Consider the following 14,706-nt stretch of genomic DNA (forward strand, 5'->3'; position numbering starts at 1 on the left):
ATCCTCGTCTGGAGGAATTGGAGCCAGAGTCTCCTGAATTATTGGAGCCAGGTGGTATAAAGTCTTCCTTAAGGTAAGGGTAGACTTTTTCTTTATCAAAATTGCTCACGTCTTTCTGTAATTTCTTTACCTTTTGTTTCATTAGGTACTCGCGGTGTTCAGCAATCTCGTTATTGATTTCAGTAAGCTTGGTCTTGTAATTGGTTGGTGCGGTTGAGCTTTTTAATGCGCTTTCCGCCAGTTGGATTCTTGCCAGTAGGGCCTCTGCTAGTCTCTTAGCAGTGCTGATGATCAAGATGAGGTCTCTGGTACATTTCCAGGATACTTGGGACCAGTCAACTTTAAAGGTACCATCCTCTAGAAAGATGCGGGGGAAAATTTTTACTACTAACCCGTTTGGGGCAATGTTTGTCCTCAAATACTCGGTCATGAGGGCGCCATGCAGGGTGATCTTGACCCAGTCTCTTTTCATTGAGGATAAAGATTGCCAGTCTTCTGACTGGCTCCCTGTGGCTGCTCCTCCTTCAGCTCCCAAGATAGAGGGGGCACTTAGAATCTCATCGGCAAAGTCTTTACCAAAACTTAATCCTTGGCCCTCCATTACTGTAGGCTACAGTGATGGATGTGTGCCCGCTGAACTATGGTGGGCGCGGTCGTGTGTCGTGGTCAGATCAGTGGCTCTAGTAATGCTGCAAACAGTTTTTTGCAGCTATTGGTGTGGAGAATAAGGAAGACGTTAAAAAAGGGGGGATATACACAGGTTAACCCACCTAATAATGCCCCACGGATAAGCATCCGTGCACGAGATATGTAAAGAAAAAAGGGGGGGCGAACAGGGCTTTGGAGAGGAGGTCCAGCTAAGCGAGCCCTAAAATGTACAACCAAAAAAGTGTCGAAGCTGTTCCTTTAACAAACGAGACGGACCAAGTGGTGTGCATGAGAGTTTGTGTAGAGGCAACAATGTTGGATATGGAAGCCCTCACACACCCATCAGGATGTCATGCTTCATCATCGGGCTGCTCCACGTCGAGTCGGCTGGTGCAATACCCGACGGGTTCCTTATTAGGGAACACTCTTATGGAGATTTTTTATCCAACAGCCGTCCGGTGAAGTGGGGGTGAGGGGCTCTAATTTAATGTAGATGAAAGGAGTTCCACTACCTCTGGAAGACTGAAGAATCTCCCTTGGAGTTAAGGAGTGAATCCCCTGCTTGGCAGGTACCAAAACTTTGCATCAACGGTCGCAATCTTTCCTGCTCCCGCCGGAGTCCGAAGTCCCTGCAGCCCAGGAAGAGGATTTCCTGACTTCTCCAAGGCCATCGTGAGTCCCCAGTAACGCTGAGGCAAGTGGACCCTACGAGTGACGAGGAACAGCAATCCCTGGGTACCGTGCACTATTTTTGAGTGCAACCCCTTCACAACGTTCTACGAACTTGTGCATTGGACCACGTGTGGTCCAAGCCTCCAGGAGGATTCCCACCGAAGATCAGAGGCCTGCCCCGTCCCGAGTGACCGTGGGCCCCTGTTGAAGGAATCCTCCCAAGGTGTCTTTGTGATCTCTTGCCAGCTGGTTTGTGGGTCCCCAGAAGACTTTTCTACTGTTCCAAAGGACTCCCCTGTTTTCTTCAGGCCTGCCCTGACTTACCCTCGCTGGGTGAGTCCCTCAGACCTTGCTGGTCTGCACCGCTGACTTTTTCCCTTTTCCACAAGACCTGGTGTTACCAAGGTTTGTTGGCTCCAATCTGGTCACCGACACTGCAGTAAGCTGCAGACGCTGTGGGACACACCGAATCCAGCTCCTGGTCATCGTCAACACCTCCTGGACCTCGTGACTGAAGAGTCAAGACACCCGTGATCACCTGAAATCACCCGACGACGGTGGGCATCCATTTTCCTTCCCCGGGTCACTGCCAAGTGACTTTGAACACTATCCCCTCTGCTTTCAGGTCTTCTTTCTTCTGAATCCAGGCTTGGATTCCACCGGACACTTCTCCTGTCTTCACAAGCAGCAAGTCTTCTTTGGCTCCCATTGAAAACGACGCCGCGACCCGACACCAAAAGACACCTAGGCACCCGGCTTCCCTCGGTGAGGTAACTCCAGCACTACGGTTCTCCTGTGTGTGTTGGCTCTAGAACTACTTACCCTGTAAGTGACTTGCTTGTAGACTCTCCCGAAGTATCCTAAAACTCTAAAATTCCAACTGCAACTTGCTCCATAGAAGTCAAATGGGATTCGCGGCTGTGTTCTCACACTGCATGAGTCTCCCGTGGGTCCTTTGCTTAGCTGCCTTGGGTGGATTAGTGAGGCCCCAGCGCTTCTGAAGGCCCTAGCCCTTGCCTCCTCGCAAGTCTTGATCTCCAAGTCTCTTTTTTAGTATATGGTCTGGTACGCCCCTAGGGCCCCAGCCATATTTGTGCTTAATTTATTGTGAAACGTTGATTTGTGCATATGTTCCTGACTTCTAATCTCATAAAGAGATTAGTAGAGTGTGTCTAGAAATAAATACATATATATTTGATATATATACCTGTGTGGTGTCCTTTCATTTAGTAATTCAAGAGATTATAAGGTAAAACAAGCTGCTTTACATTCCTCTGAGACTTAGCCTGAAGGCTGCTCTCCACAGCTACCACTAGGACAGCTTTCTTTAAAAGGTTATCTTAAACCTATCTACCATAAGAGTTGAATTGTACTGGTGCAAGGTGGCCACTTTAACTAGCGACCAGCATATACCAGGCCAACTTCTCACAACCCCATGTGTATAATACAGTGACACTGCGGATAAACCAGTAAAGACTACTGACCTTACCTATGAATGCCCACTAATATTATAGGGTCTATCCCAGGTCAGCATCTAACCTTGTAGAGTCCCCTTTGTGCCAGGCTACCTTTGTGCAGTTACCTGGCTGCACACGACGGTAGTCTCCAATGCACTGCCCGCACATGTGTGCACAAGCATGTGCATTGTGTTCAAGTGTGACCAGTCTAATTCCTCTTACCCCAGTTACATCACAGTGACCTTATCTTAAAAGGCGGGCACTGGCAGTAGACATACACTGTTCATTTATCATGTGAATACTGAATGGGAGACAAAATAGTAAGACTCACCCACAGTAAAAATGTCGAAACCTGGTGATCAAAAAAGTAAAAAATCTGGGCGTACTAAATGGGCAGACCCCATTTGGAAAACAAAGCAAATTGTAACACAGATAGTTCATAAAGATTGCGGATGACACCTGCACCTTTAGCCTAAAGATGACATTGATCATACAGTCCCATGATAGACATCAAATGTGGGTACTATAACCTACCCCCTCTGGCTTATCTTTAGCTGGCCTTGCACAGCCTCTTTTGTCTGCGGTCTCAGAGACCAGAAAGGCAGAAGAGACTAAAAGCAAGGTTCTTAGAGCTGTGCTCTTCATGTGGTGTCCTTGCCGTCCCACTAGCACCTCATCAACAAACAGAAGACTGTGAATGGGCTAATGCTTGTGGAAAGGGGCCAACTCTGTGTTGTACTTGAGGTCAAAATGTGCAGGATTTCACTTTCTGACACCTCTGGAATTTTGGTTAATCAACAAACCTGTTCTTTGTTATTAATATTGCTATATGGAATGAAGAGCAAACCCTTTGTTACAGCCATGGTCCATGTTTTAACAATATGGTTACTAAATTCACCTGATGTTTCAGTTTAATTTGTTTGGACTTCATTTATTGTCCTGACGGTGGGTTGCTTGGCTTCTGGGCGGTGGAGGTCCCACACCAACTATCTTCGTGGCAAGCAAGTTGCTACCTGCCTGCTATAGATGGAGATCCCACCCTATGGGTATGGATATTTCCCAGAAAATGCTTCTGCCAGCATAGTAGGAGCACTTTCAGTGAATACGCTCAAGGTTGGCTGCCTTGTCAGGCCAGCGACGCTTGACAGACCAGCCAACACTTTTTTGCTCGTTTTTTTAGAAGAAATTATCAATAACACAAGTCTTCTCCAAATCAATGTCCCTGCTGTACTGATCCTAGGAAATTTGTGAGGGATGGTGATAATTGTATCCTCACGAGTCCGCTGCACACTGCGTGGAAGACCCTGGCAGGAAAAAGACTGTGTCAGAAGCTCTGGACTAAATAGAGCCCACCTTATGACACAATGAAGCCTTGGTTGTGTAGTGGCTGGTCTGCTAGGAAGGTGTTTCTGAAGGTGGAGCCAACCAAGTTGGGATCTGAGGCACCTTCCAATTTATGTTTGATACCCTGTTACCACCCACTCGTAAATTAGCCCATTAGCCACATCCAGGACCTGCTCGAGCAGCCACATAAACCTCTAGAAAAATTGTACTTTGCTCAGTGGTAGTAGCATTGCCAATGAGGTCTAACACATTATAGATTTTCTTTTTATTTCTTTCATATAACTATCTTCAGTGTATACAGATATAAAATCGGCATTTTTCTCAAGGACCGAATGGAAATGTACTTCTTGATTCTAAAAATAAATGAGGCATTTTGTTTAACTTCTAGAACTATCCCTACGTCCCTGCGGTTGTGGATGGCATATTTCTTCCGAAGGACCCAGAGGAGCTTCTAGCAAAACTGGAGTTCCACCCCATCCCCTACATGATCGGGGTCAACAACGATGAGTGTGGCTGGGACATTCCCAATGTAAGAACAATGTTATACACTTTTTCCTATAATGTAATCTTACTTTTACGAAAGAAATTTGCATGGATCTAGTTAAAGCTTATTGAAGACCATAAGACCTCTTCAACCTACCCTTTCCGACCGACAACTTTTCACATTCCCTATTTCAAAAAGCACAGAGGGAGCAGAAAAATGCAGAAAACAATCTTTACTAAAAACCCACAATTTAGAAAATCAAAGTTAGAACATCAGTATTTTTACTCTGAGAAACATTATGTGCAATTAAGGAAATTGCATCACGAACAATTGGGTGATGTCGATGCTTCAAGACAGTGAAAATGTAACTTTAAATATATGCAAAGCTTTTGTCATACAAAGGTAGGAACCCCAGTTTCTGACTCTTATGAAATGGACTAAAATAAATCTGATATTCCCCTGATCACACTCCAAAGGAAATGCAAAGGCTCAGTAGTTTTGCTTTTTTGTTATTCATCGCTTGTGTTAAACTTCTTACTTAATTCCATTGAAAGAGTACCGTAATAAAAAATAACTCTGTGCTATTACTCGGCACGTGTCTTCAGTGAGACGACTCTGCAGTGAGAGGCAACTTCCACCAAGGAGGAGGTCAAAGAAGCAGGAGATCAAGAGTACTCTCAGGGTCTAGTGGGGGTCCCACCAACTACAGGCTACAGAGGAGATGGGCATTGAGGAGGATCAGGAGGATGTGAGGGAAGAAGGGAACGAAAACCACTGTATGTGGTCCCAGGGAATAGGGGAGACCCTGCCAGATCCAAGGCCCGCAGCAACATCTCAAAACACACTCTGTCCCCAGATGAACTGGCAGACAGGAAAGCTGAAAGGGAGCTCAAGTTGCAGGTAACTAAATTAAAATTGGAGGCAGCCAAGGAGGAGGCTGCTGCCAAGAGGGCCTTTGAGGAAAGTCAATTTGACCTGGAGGAGAAGCTGGCAGAGGAAAAGAAGGCTGAAAGAGCTTTGGCAGAAAATAAACCTTGTTGGCTCATGAAGTGAGTGTTAGAAAGCTAAATCTCATAGCCATGATAAGCACTGGGTCCAGCAGCAATGACAGCAGTGAAAACGCAATGTCTAATGGGGACAATAGAGTTCACATTCCTGAAGACCTGGTGCCAAGCTATGTGGTGGGCGATAACATTGACAAACGGTTATCAGCTTATGATGTAGCCCTAAGGATACATAGGTTCCCAGAAGAGGATTGGGGGTGAGTCTCTGGAAAAACATGTGGCCACAGTGGGGAGAGATACCCTGCTGACACTAAACATAAATTATAAGATAAAATATAACCCAATGAAAGCTGTCATCAATTTTAGGCTCGCCCCAGAGAAATACCGCATGAGGTTTAGGGACAGTTGCAAGCTGTCAAACCAGTCTTGTGTGTATTTCATTGAGGATTCTAGCAAGACACTTTGTTGCTGGATGAGGGGCAATAAAGTTAAAGATTATATTGGGCTGTACAATCTGATTCTGAGAGAGCGCATGCTCAATACATGTCTTACAGACCTATCCCAACACCTGGTTGACAGAAAGCTCACTGACCCCAGGGAGCTTGTCAATGAGGCAGACCTCTGGATTAGTAGCAGAAGGTCTATGAAGGTACCTGGGGGAGACCCCAAGAAGGTTAGTTCATGTTACTCCCAACAGAGTGAGGGGTAGTTCCAAGGAGACACAAACAAGTCCCAAAACAAGGTAGGGGAAATGGTTTCTATGTTCCTTCTGAGAGACAAGGAAGAAGTTCCGGTGGGTGGTGTTCCAGAGCGCCCCATTTCCAACCCTGTTGCTTTGTAGAGGTAGGTGGAACTCGGGGAGTTTCACATCACAGAATTCTGCTGAGTTACATAAAACCTCTGCGAGATTCCATTGAGCCCCGCCAATGGATGAAAAATATCTAGCTCATGCTGCTCGCACTGCAAATTAGAGCCAGTAGAGCGAGATGCTGATAAATCAGCATGAACAGCACCAAGCATTGCACAGGAGCATACGGGCATTCAAGTGGATTTTTCTGCCGCTCGAGTAGAAAATCTATTTGAGTGGCAGAAAATCGACTCAAGCATCAGCCCTCTTACTGCAATTGCTTGCGACCACCTGCGACTGCCCTTTTTAGATGATCGAGGTAGGGGAGGCCAAATCGCGCTTACCAGCTCACATTTCCTTGAGCCTCATGGGAGGAAATGTCCACCACGCGGTGAGTGGCAACACTGGCCGGGACTCTGTGTTAAAGAGTGTTGGACTTCGCCCTTTTTGCAGGGTCATCCCTAAACTTTTTGCCTTCCTCCTGCATTTTTTCTGACCTGTTGTTGGCTGTTTTATGACTCTGGGCACTTTACCAGTGCTGATCAGTGCTAAAGTGCATATGCTCTCCCCATTGTAAATTGCTATGTTGGTTGGATTCCATAATTGGCTGATTTGGTTTAGCCTCATAATCCCATGGTTGTTGAATACTAGAATTGAATGGAAGCACTGGAGTATCCTAAAGATCCACCAGTGGGAGAGGACTACTTTTGAATAAATCCAATGTCTCTTTTGAAGAGGGGTATCGTGAACATGCACAATCTCTGTATCAGTTTTAGATTGATACAAATATTTAAAAGAGTCAATATCTACATCAGGTAAGGTAAATTCCATCACATGTGCTTGTGCCAGAGAGCGATGTCTCCAATGGTGAGACCAGTTTCAGAATTTTTGTGGCATAGTGGTGCACCCACTGACGCTTCTGCATGTTTTAAGGAGTTGGTGCCCTTCAAAGGGGTTTACTTCCTTGAATTTTCATCTCCAGACGCCAAATTTGAGGGTGCACAATCAATTCTTTTGACAAAGAAAGATGGAATCTGAGGTGCATTAGGCAAAGCTCATATATCTAACGCTCTTTGTCATACTTTGCTGATGCATTTATAATTAAATGAAGATCAAGGAGATTTCACCACTAAATCTCTGTTTCTTTGATTTCTAATTGTCATTATCTTAAAGTATGTGATTCACCATGTCAGAAGATCAATTTTGCAGCAAGTTGAAGTTATTAAATTCCCACTCGAGAATTTCCCACTTTAAAGTCTGTTCAACTAAGCACAGGTTTATAAGAGTTTCTATTAAGCTTGCTGCTGCCAAAGCTGAAGGTGTTAAATGGGTGGGACTGTATTTATACCACTACAACTACTCAAATAAAGGGTGATGATCTTCCTTCAACTCAAGTGTTACAGAATCTTTCCATTTAAAGAATAATTGGGTAGCAGGCAGATTATAGCAAAAACATAGAACGTGTGCTTTGGCACTTAAGAGCTGCTTCTGGATTGCAATCTCATTGCCACCTGCACTGTGCACCGCTTCCGCTGTCCATGTCTAACACTCTGACTACAAAGAGCTAGGAGTGCTTTTGTCATGTCCCTCTTCCTTTAAAGGGCAACCCTGGCCCTACCCCAGCCCCAATCATTGCATCCCCTCTGCCCAAATCATGAGAAATCAATCAAGTAGGAACAATATAGGAAGAAGTAAGGATCTGCCAGCTGCCCAACTTCTTGGGCAGCCAGGCGGATCACTCGCAATCACCATCCCATGCATCCCCCCTTGCAACCACGCAAGATCCTGGGTGGGTAGATTCCGAAAGGTACTACAGGATTAAACTCAAGCTTTGGATAGAGAGGGAGACACCCTTTGCCGGCTGCACTAATGCTGGAAGGGTGAAGCTTGGGTCTGAGCATACATAGCCCTTCTGCAGGTGTGGGCAGACATCAGAAACAGCTTACAGTCATCTCACTGGCATCCGAGTGTACTCCTACTGGCCCAACTGTCGGTCTCCTCAGAACCGGCACAGCGCATCTCAAACTCGCATTGCAGCATCTCACAGCCCCTGATCAGCCGCCTCATTGGAACCGATGCAGCGCGGAGTAACTTGATGCATGACCTCACATCGCAGCTCTCCCATATTCTCATGGGAACCAACACAGAGTGACACAACCCGATGCAGGACAGCACATCGGAGCCATTGAAGCTCCTCGTCGGAACCAATGCAGCGTGATGCAATGTTCCTTATCAAGGACATAAGTTCTAATTCTCAATCTGAGTAATCTGATCCCTGTGTCTGGCCCGCACTTCATCACAGTTGGCCTAACCATGTGACCTTCTCCCTGTCTGTAGCAACCACATAACTACAGTTGGCACTTTGTGCTCTTAGGCACCATCCTTACCTAAATACTTTAAAACTGCATATCTCCAGTTCTACTGAGAGGATTTGTTTGTTTTGCTGTTAAACAATCGATTAAAGTTTCTCTATTTTTCTAAATTGGTGTGGGATTTTCCTTGTGTTGTGTTTTCACTTTATTGCTGTTTATGTGCTACATAAGTACTTTGCATATTGCCTCTAAGTTAAGCCTCACTGCTTTTGTGCAAAGCTACTGGAGGGTTAAACACAGATTATTCAGTGACTTTGTGTGGTTCATCCTGACAAGGATTGTGACTTTTGCTTGAGAAGGGCTCACACCCTGCTCCACCACTAACCCAATTCCTAACACCATTTTATTATTAGCCTCCTCAGATTAAGAAATTGATAACCTGTAATATTAACAATTATTAGTAACTTCTCAAATGTTTCAGGATACACACTCAACAGAACCATGTCAGAATGTATTCGCTTAAATGTATGATGAAATAAGGTTATAATAAATGATTCTGGGCTAAAGTGGCAACCAGGCTCCCATAAGTATCTGAGCCTCCATCTCAAAATCAATTTTGCAGGCACGGTCAAATTAAATGTGGACTTTAACATTCAAATGATTAAAGCTATAATGCAACACTGGTCTTTTTCGCTTAGTAGTAATGGCTAAGTCCACGAAAATAAACACAAATCTAGTAATTACGTACAGCCTCATCATGACTGCACAAAGGCTACACTAATATTTCACCAATGCCATAGGAATGTAATTTCCAAATTCATACCTAACAGTACAAAATAAGGGGTTCTATGACTTAACGAATTCAAAAGAGGGAATGTGACCAGTAAATATTTATGCTCTGACTATCAAACCTCTTTTTTATGTTCAAGAGAGCTAAACGACTAAACTTGGAAGAGGATGTGAAAGAAGATTCAATATAGCCATCCATAAAAGGAGATCTCTTAGACTGTAACATTGTCCCGACTGACCCCAGGTTATTCCCTTAAACAGATACTGTAAATCATTGCAGACACTATTGAGACGCTTAATTCTCTCGAATAGAGGTTCCAAAGAAAACAGAGTTTTCATACTGAGAGAATAAGTGAGAAACTGACCATGAATGAAGACATAACGAGGAACTCAATTTCTAAAGCTTCTCGTTTCTAATTTTAACTTCGGTGATTTAGAAAGCTTGCAGAATTTGTCAATTGTTTGCCATGAATATTCACAGTGATTCTACTCAGAGAGAATGAAAAGACTAATGAGATCATTTAAAGTTTGGCAAAGTGGGAGCTCTGTCATAAACTGGCAGAACTCCTGCCCCATCAAACTTGCAGCTCTGCCACCTATTTTAGAGGTGGAGGACCCACTAACAGATCATCAGTGAAGCTTCCGTCAGCTCTACCAATGGCCAATTGTTCGTAATGGGGTCTCCAGTTGGCAGTGGTTTCCACCTTGTCCAAGTAGGGACTCTCACTCTAGTCCGGGTAAAGGAGTCACACAGCTAAAATAACCCCTGATCACTCCCTTGGTAGCTTGGCATGAGTAGTCAGGCTTATCTGAGTGGCAATGTGTAAAGCATTTGTACATACACACACAGTACCACAATGAAAACAGCACAAAATTGGTTCACACCAGCTTAGAAAAATAGCCAATATTTATCTGAATAAAACAAGACCAAAACAACAAGAATCCAACATACACAAGATATCACTTTTTGAAGGTTAAGCAAATGTAGTCAATAGAAATCTATGGATGCATCAGTTTTAGCACAAAGTATCTTGGGTGCGTCAAAATACAAAGACAATGCGAGGCGCAGGTGAGGTGAGGTGCAGGAAAAGCAAAGCATTGCATTGGTTTCTTACTGTAATGGGAGGTGATGCATTGGTTCCCTACTGTCGGCGGAGGTGCTGCCTCGGTTCCATACTGCTGGACAATGTCGATGAAGAAATCAATACCCGGGGATGATCCTTCAAAAACCAGAAGTGCTGTGTCGATTCCACAGCGAGGAAGTAGGCGCTGTGTTGGAGTTGGAATGGTGTATCACGGACTTCGGTGATGCAGTGCTCCAAGCTCACGCTGCAGCCGATCTTCTGGTGCGCTGCAACGGAAAGCTGTGGCCCGAGGTGAAAGCCGTGGTCGATGTGCTGATCGTGTACCAAGCTCCGGTTCTGGCAGCAGTGATGCACCGAAGTTTATAGTGATGAGTCGATAAAATCAGATGCTGGGAGTCGATGCATGGATTTTCTCCTTCAGCGACCAGATTCTACTTCCAAGAGCACAGGAACTGGATTTGGCACCACTTGGCAAGTCAGGACTCACAGCAGAAGAGCCCAGGCACTGGTAGATGAAGTCTTGGAAGGCACTGAGACTTCTTGACAGGAGGGAAGCACACACAAGCCCTTGGAAAATCTTGGAAGCAGGATACAGAAAGCAAAGTCAAGTCCTTTCACTCCCAGGACAAAAGCAGCAAGCAGCAGACCAGTACAACAAAGCAACAGGTAGAGTGCCAATTCCTACTACAGTATTTAGCTTTTCCTCCTGGCAGAATGTCCTCAGTCCAGAAGTATTCTGATTTGAGAGTGTCAGAGGTCCAATAGTTATACGCCTTTCTGACTTTGAAGTAGGCAAACTTCAAAGGAAAGTCTTTGAAGTGCACAAAACCCTGCCTTTCCCTGTCTTGACTCCAGACACACTACAAGGGAGTGGAGACAGCTTTGTGTGAGGACAGGCACAGCCCTATTCAGGTGTCAGCTGCAACCCCTCCCACCACTCTAGTTCAGGAAAGCCAGTCAGCCTGGTGATGGCCCATCAGGCTATGCAAGGCACACCTCAGCTCCCTTTGTGTGACTGTCTACAGTGAATGCACAAGAGCCCAACCGTCTCCCTAATCCAGACAAGGATTCTACAGACAGGCAGAGGTACAGAATGGTTAAGCAAGAAAAGGCCCACTTTCTAAAAGTAGCATTTTCAAACAAGCAATTTAAAAAGCAACTTCACCTAAAGACGTATTTTCAAATTGTGAGTTCAGAGACCCCAAACTTAAAATCTCTATCAGCTCTCAGTGGGAAATTACACGTAAAAGATATTTCAACGCAATCCCCATGTTACCCTATGCGAAAAATAGTCCTTGCAATAGTGAAAAACAAAATAAGCAGTATTTCACCATTAGGACACGCAAAATGCACCAGTATATGTGATACCTTTTAAATACACTGCACCCTGCTCATGGGGCTTCCTTGGGCCTTCCTTAGTGGTGACTTACATGTAGTAAAACGGAAGGTTTGGGCCTGACAAGTGAGTGCACTGAAAGTGCACATGTCTGGTCGAAATGGCAGTTTAAAACTACAACAAAAACACATGAGCTCCACACTGTGTGGAGGAGGGAACAAGAGGCCCAGGGTTTTAGGAGCTAGCAGCCTCCAACTATGAATGTTTAACCATGAAAGAGCTGCTCCTAAAGTGATAACCACTATAAGGTTTGAGTTATATTGTGAGTGGGGACATCTCACAAAAAGTAACGGACTGGTCTCACACACCACCTGGTGTCATGCTTCATCATTGACCTGTCCTCGCCCTCTAAAACCTTGGTTTGATAGAGGGCGGGCATACACCTGACGACAGGGATCCACTTCTAAACTAAGTGGGGGCCCGTGTATGAGTGAGTGAGATTAAAAATCATTATAGTTATCCTCATTGTGTTTTTCAATGTGAAAGGTAACTATATGATGTTTAAAAGCAGGTGACGGTATGTGGGGGAATTAGTGTCCCCTAACCGTTGTGTTTAGAGGTCGACATGTTTCTGCCGTCTTGGCCCAGGAGGGTCCAGGGCATTCATCAGGACCTAAATATGTAAATGGGGGCTCCGTTCTTACCAAAAGTGGCAAGAGTGTACCACTGTGTGGGCGTGATCACTGTAACACTCCACAATTGGATGGCTTCTAGATTCAAGCCTGTAAAAGAAAATGTAGGGAGAGAAAAAATATATAACAGACCGTAGTAGTGGCGAATAACTGAACTCAATACATGCACTGATCCAGTTTCTGTGTGAGTGACTACTCATGTGACATGTGCCACTCAATTTGTGTACATGATGGGGATGCAAAGGTGAGAGCACGTGTCTCACTTTTCTTACCCTAAAAACCAAAGCTACTGGCCCCATGAGAGGAGGGGAGGGGAAACCCCTGTTTGTCAGAACCGGTGGACAAAACATATAGATCACAGCTGGCGTGAGAATTATGGTTTTTCAAGTACAAACACACAGAACATTCATCCTCAATTGTGCTAATTGCCCCAAAGTACTTTCATTCAATCCGATCTCGTTCACACCCTTACTGCCTCAAGGAAAGTTTCCTGCGTGGATCCTAGGCGACTGCTCCCGTTCCTCCCCGGTGTAGGACTGGGTGGAGAGCCGTTGTGCTTTTATAGTCTGCTCACTTAAGCAAATTGGTTTTAAGTGGTGCTAAGTGAAATCAGGTGCGTGGTTTCCTGTGTCCCTGGAGGGGAAGCTTGATTCATCCATGGCCACACTGTGCACATGCTCAGTGTGAATAAACCCGGAGCACTACTTCCTGTGTCCTGAAGCGCGAGTACCTGGTTTCAAAATGGTGGAGTTACGCACATGCTCAGATTAGAGAAGTGAAGCATGTGATGGAAATCACTGAGGAAAAGTGTGCGGTTGTCCGTGCCCTACGCGACAGTGCCTAGTTTTAAATTGGCAAAAGTACACGCATGCTCTTGTGTGCCATTGGTGCGTGACTGCCAAGGCACCCAATGTGGAAACGGGTGGGCGGTCAATTACTGTGATGCAAGGTGAAATTCTACCTAGATTTTTTAGCTGCCCAGAGGGGCGAGATTTTGCAGAAGGGGCAGAAGTACACGTCTGCTCTGTGTGTGACTGGTGCATGACTGCGAAGCACCCGGTGTGTGAACGGGTGAGCGGCTGATTGCCCAGAACAAAGGGGGGGTATTCTACCCAGAGTCTAGAGCTGCCCAGATGGGCGATGTTGTGCGTGTACTATCGGGCAGTTTTCGGTTGGACTTGCTCTGATGCACTTGTGCAAACAGGTATTCCAAAGGAAGATCATAATAAGGGTGATAAGGGTAAGGATGTCAAATGTTGGGTATTAGCGCTGAGTGTCTGCGCTATCATTTCTATTCAAGCGTTAAGCCTGGGTGAGAGACGGTTCCAGCTGGGGGAGGATGACTTTGGAGGGCATGTGGCCTATTAGCCTCACGACTTCGGCTTAGTTTTAAAGCCAGCTAAGTGTGATAATTCCAGGTAGACTCAGCCCATCTTAAGTAAACTCATTTACGACAGGGCACTGCATGTACCGATGGTTTCACAGTGTCGTGTGATGGTATACCAGGTACACTCCGTCTATGTGTTAGTGTGAATTAATCTAATGGTGGTTGTTAGAGGTTTCAACGCCCCATTGGGAGCCACGGTATTTCATCGTTGAACCCTTTGTCCCAGGTTCGTAAACGGAACACCCAGCGTTGTTCTCTTACATGTAGGGCTTTAGTAAGGTCAAGCTTTCATTTTTTCATTACTTCCAGAATGGTCAATTTCAGGTCTGTGTCTTTATGGTTTTTTTCAGTGAAATGACGAGTCAGTTTGGTGTTGGTCTTTTTACACCAAATCGTGCTCCGATGTTCATTGATACGCACTTTGATTTTTCTGGTGGTCATGCCAACGTATTTGAGGTCGCATGGGCAGTTCAAGAGGTATACGACGTTCTCCGTGCTGCAATAACTGAATTCTCGCAGTTGCCAAGGGATCCCGGTTCCTATGTCTACCTCCTTGGTATTAGAAGTGAGTGCGCAGGATGTACAGTTCCCACAGGAGAAGTGGCTGATGGGCCGTGGTTGGCTCCACAGGGTTTGTTGTTCCTCTTCT

The 14,706-nt window shown here is 45.2% G+C and overlaps 1 protein-coding gene across 1 annotated transcript in view; it reads left to right on the forward strand.

Annotated features, from left to right (window-relative positions):
* LOC146776058 (cocaine esterase-like) overlaps positions 1-14,706 on the forward strand; it is a 605,874-nt gene that overhangs the window by 469,853 nt on the left and 121,315 nt on the right. Inside the window, exon 9 of the mRNA XM_085638256.1 lies at positions 4,510-4,650. Coding sequence (XP_085494382.1) covers positions 4,510-4,650 — 141 coding nt within the window. The remainder of the gene's footprint in view (positions 1-4,509; positions 4,651-14,706) is intronic.

The sequence above is a fragment of the Triturus cristatus genome, chromosome 12 (assembly GCF_964204655.1).
Source record: "Triturus cristatus chromosome 12, aTriCri1.1, whole genome shotgun sequence".
In the NCBI taxonomy this organism is placed as follows: Eukaryota; Metazoa; Chordata; class Amphibia; order Caudata; family Salamandridae; genus Triturus; species Triturus cristatus.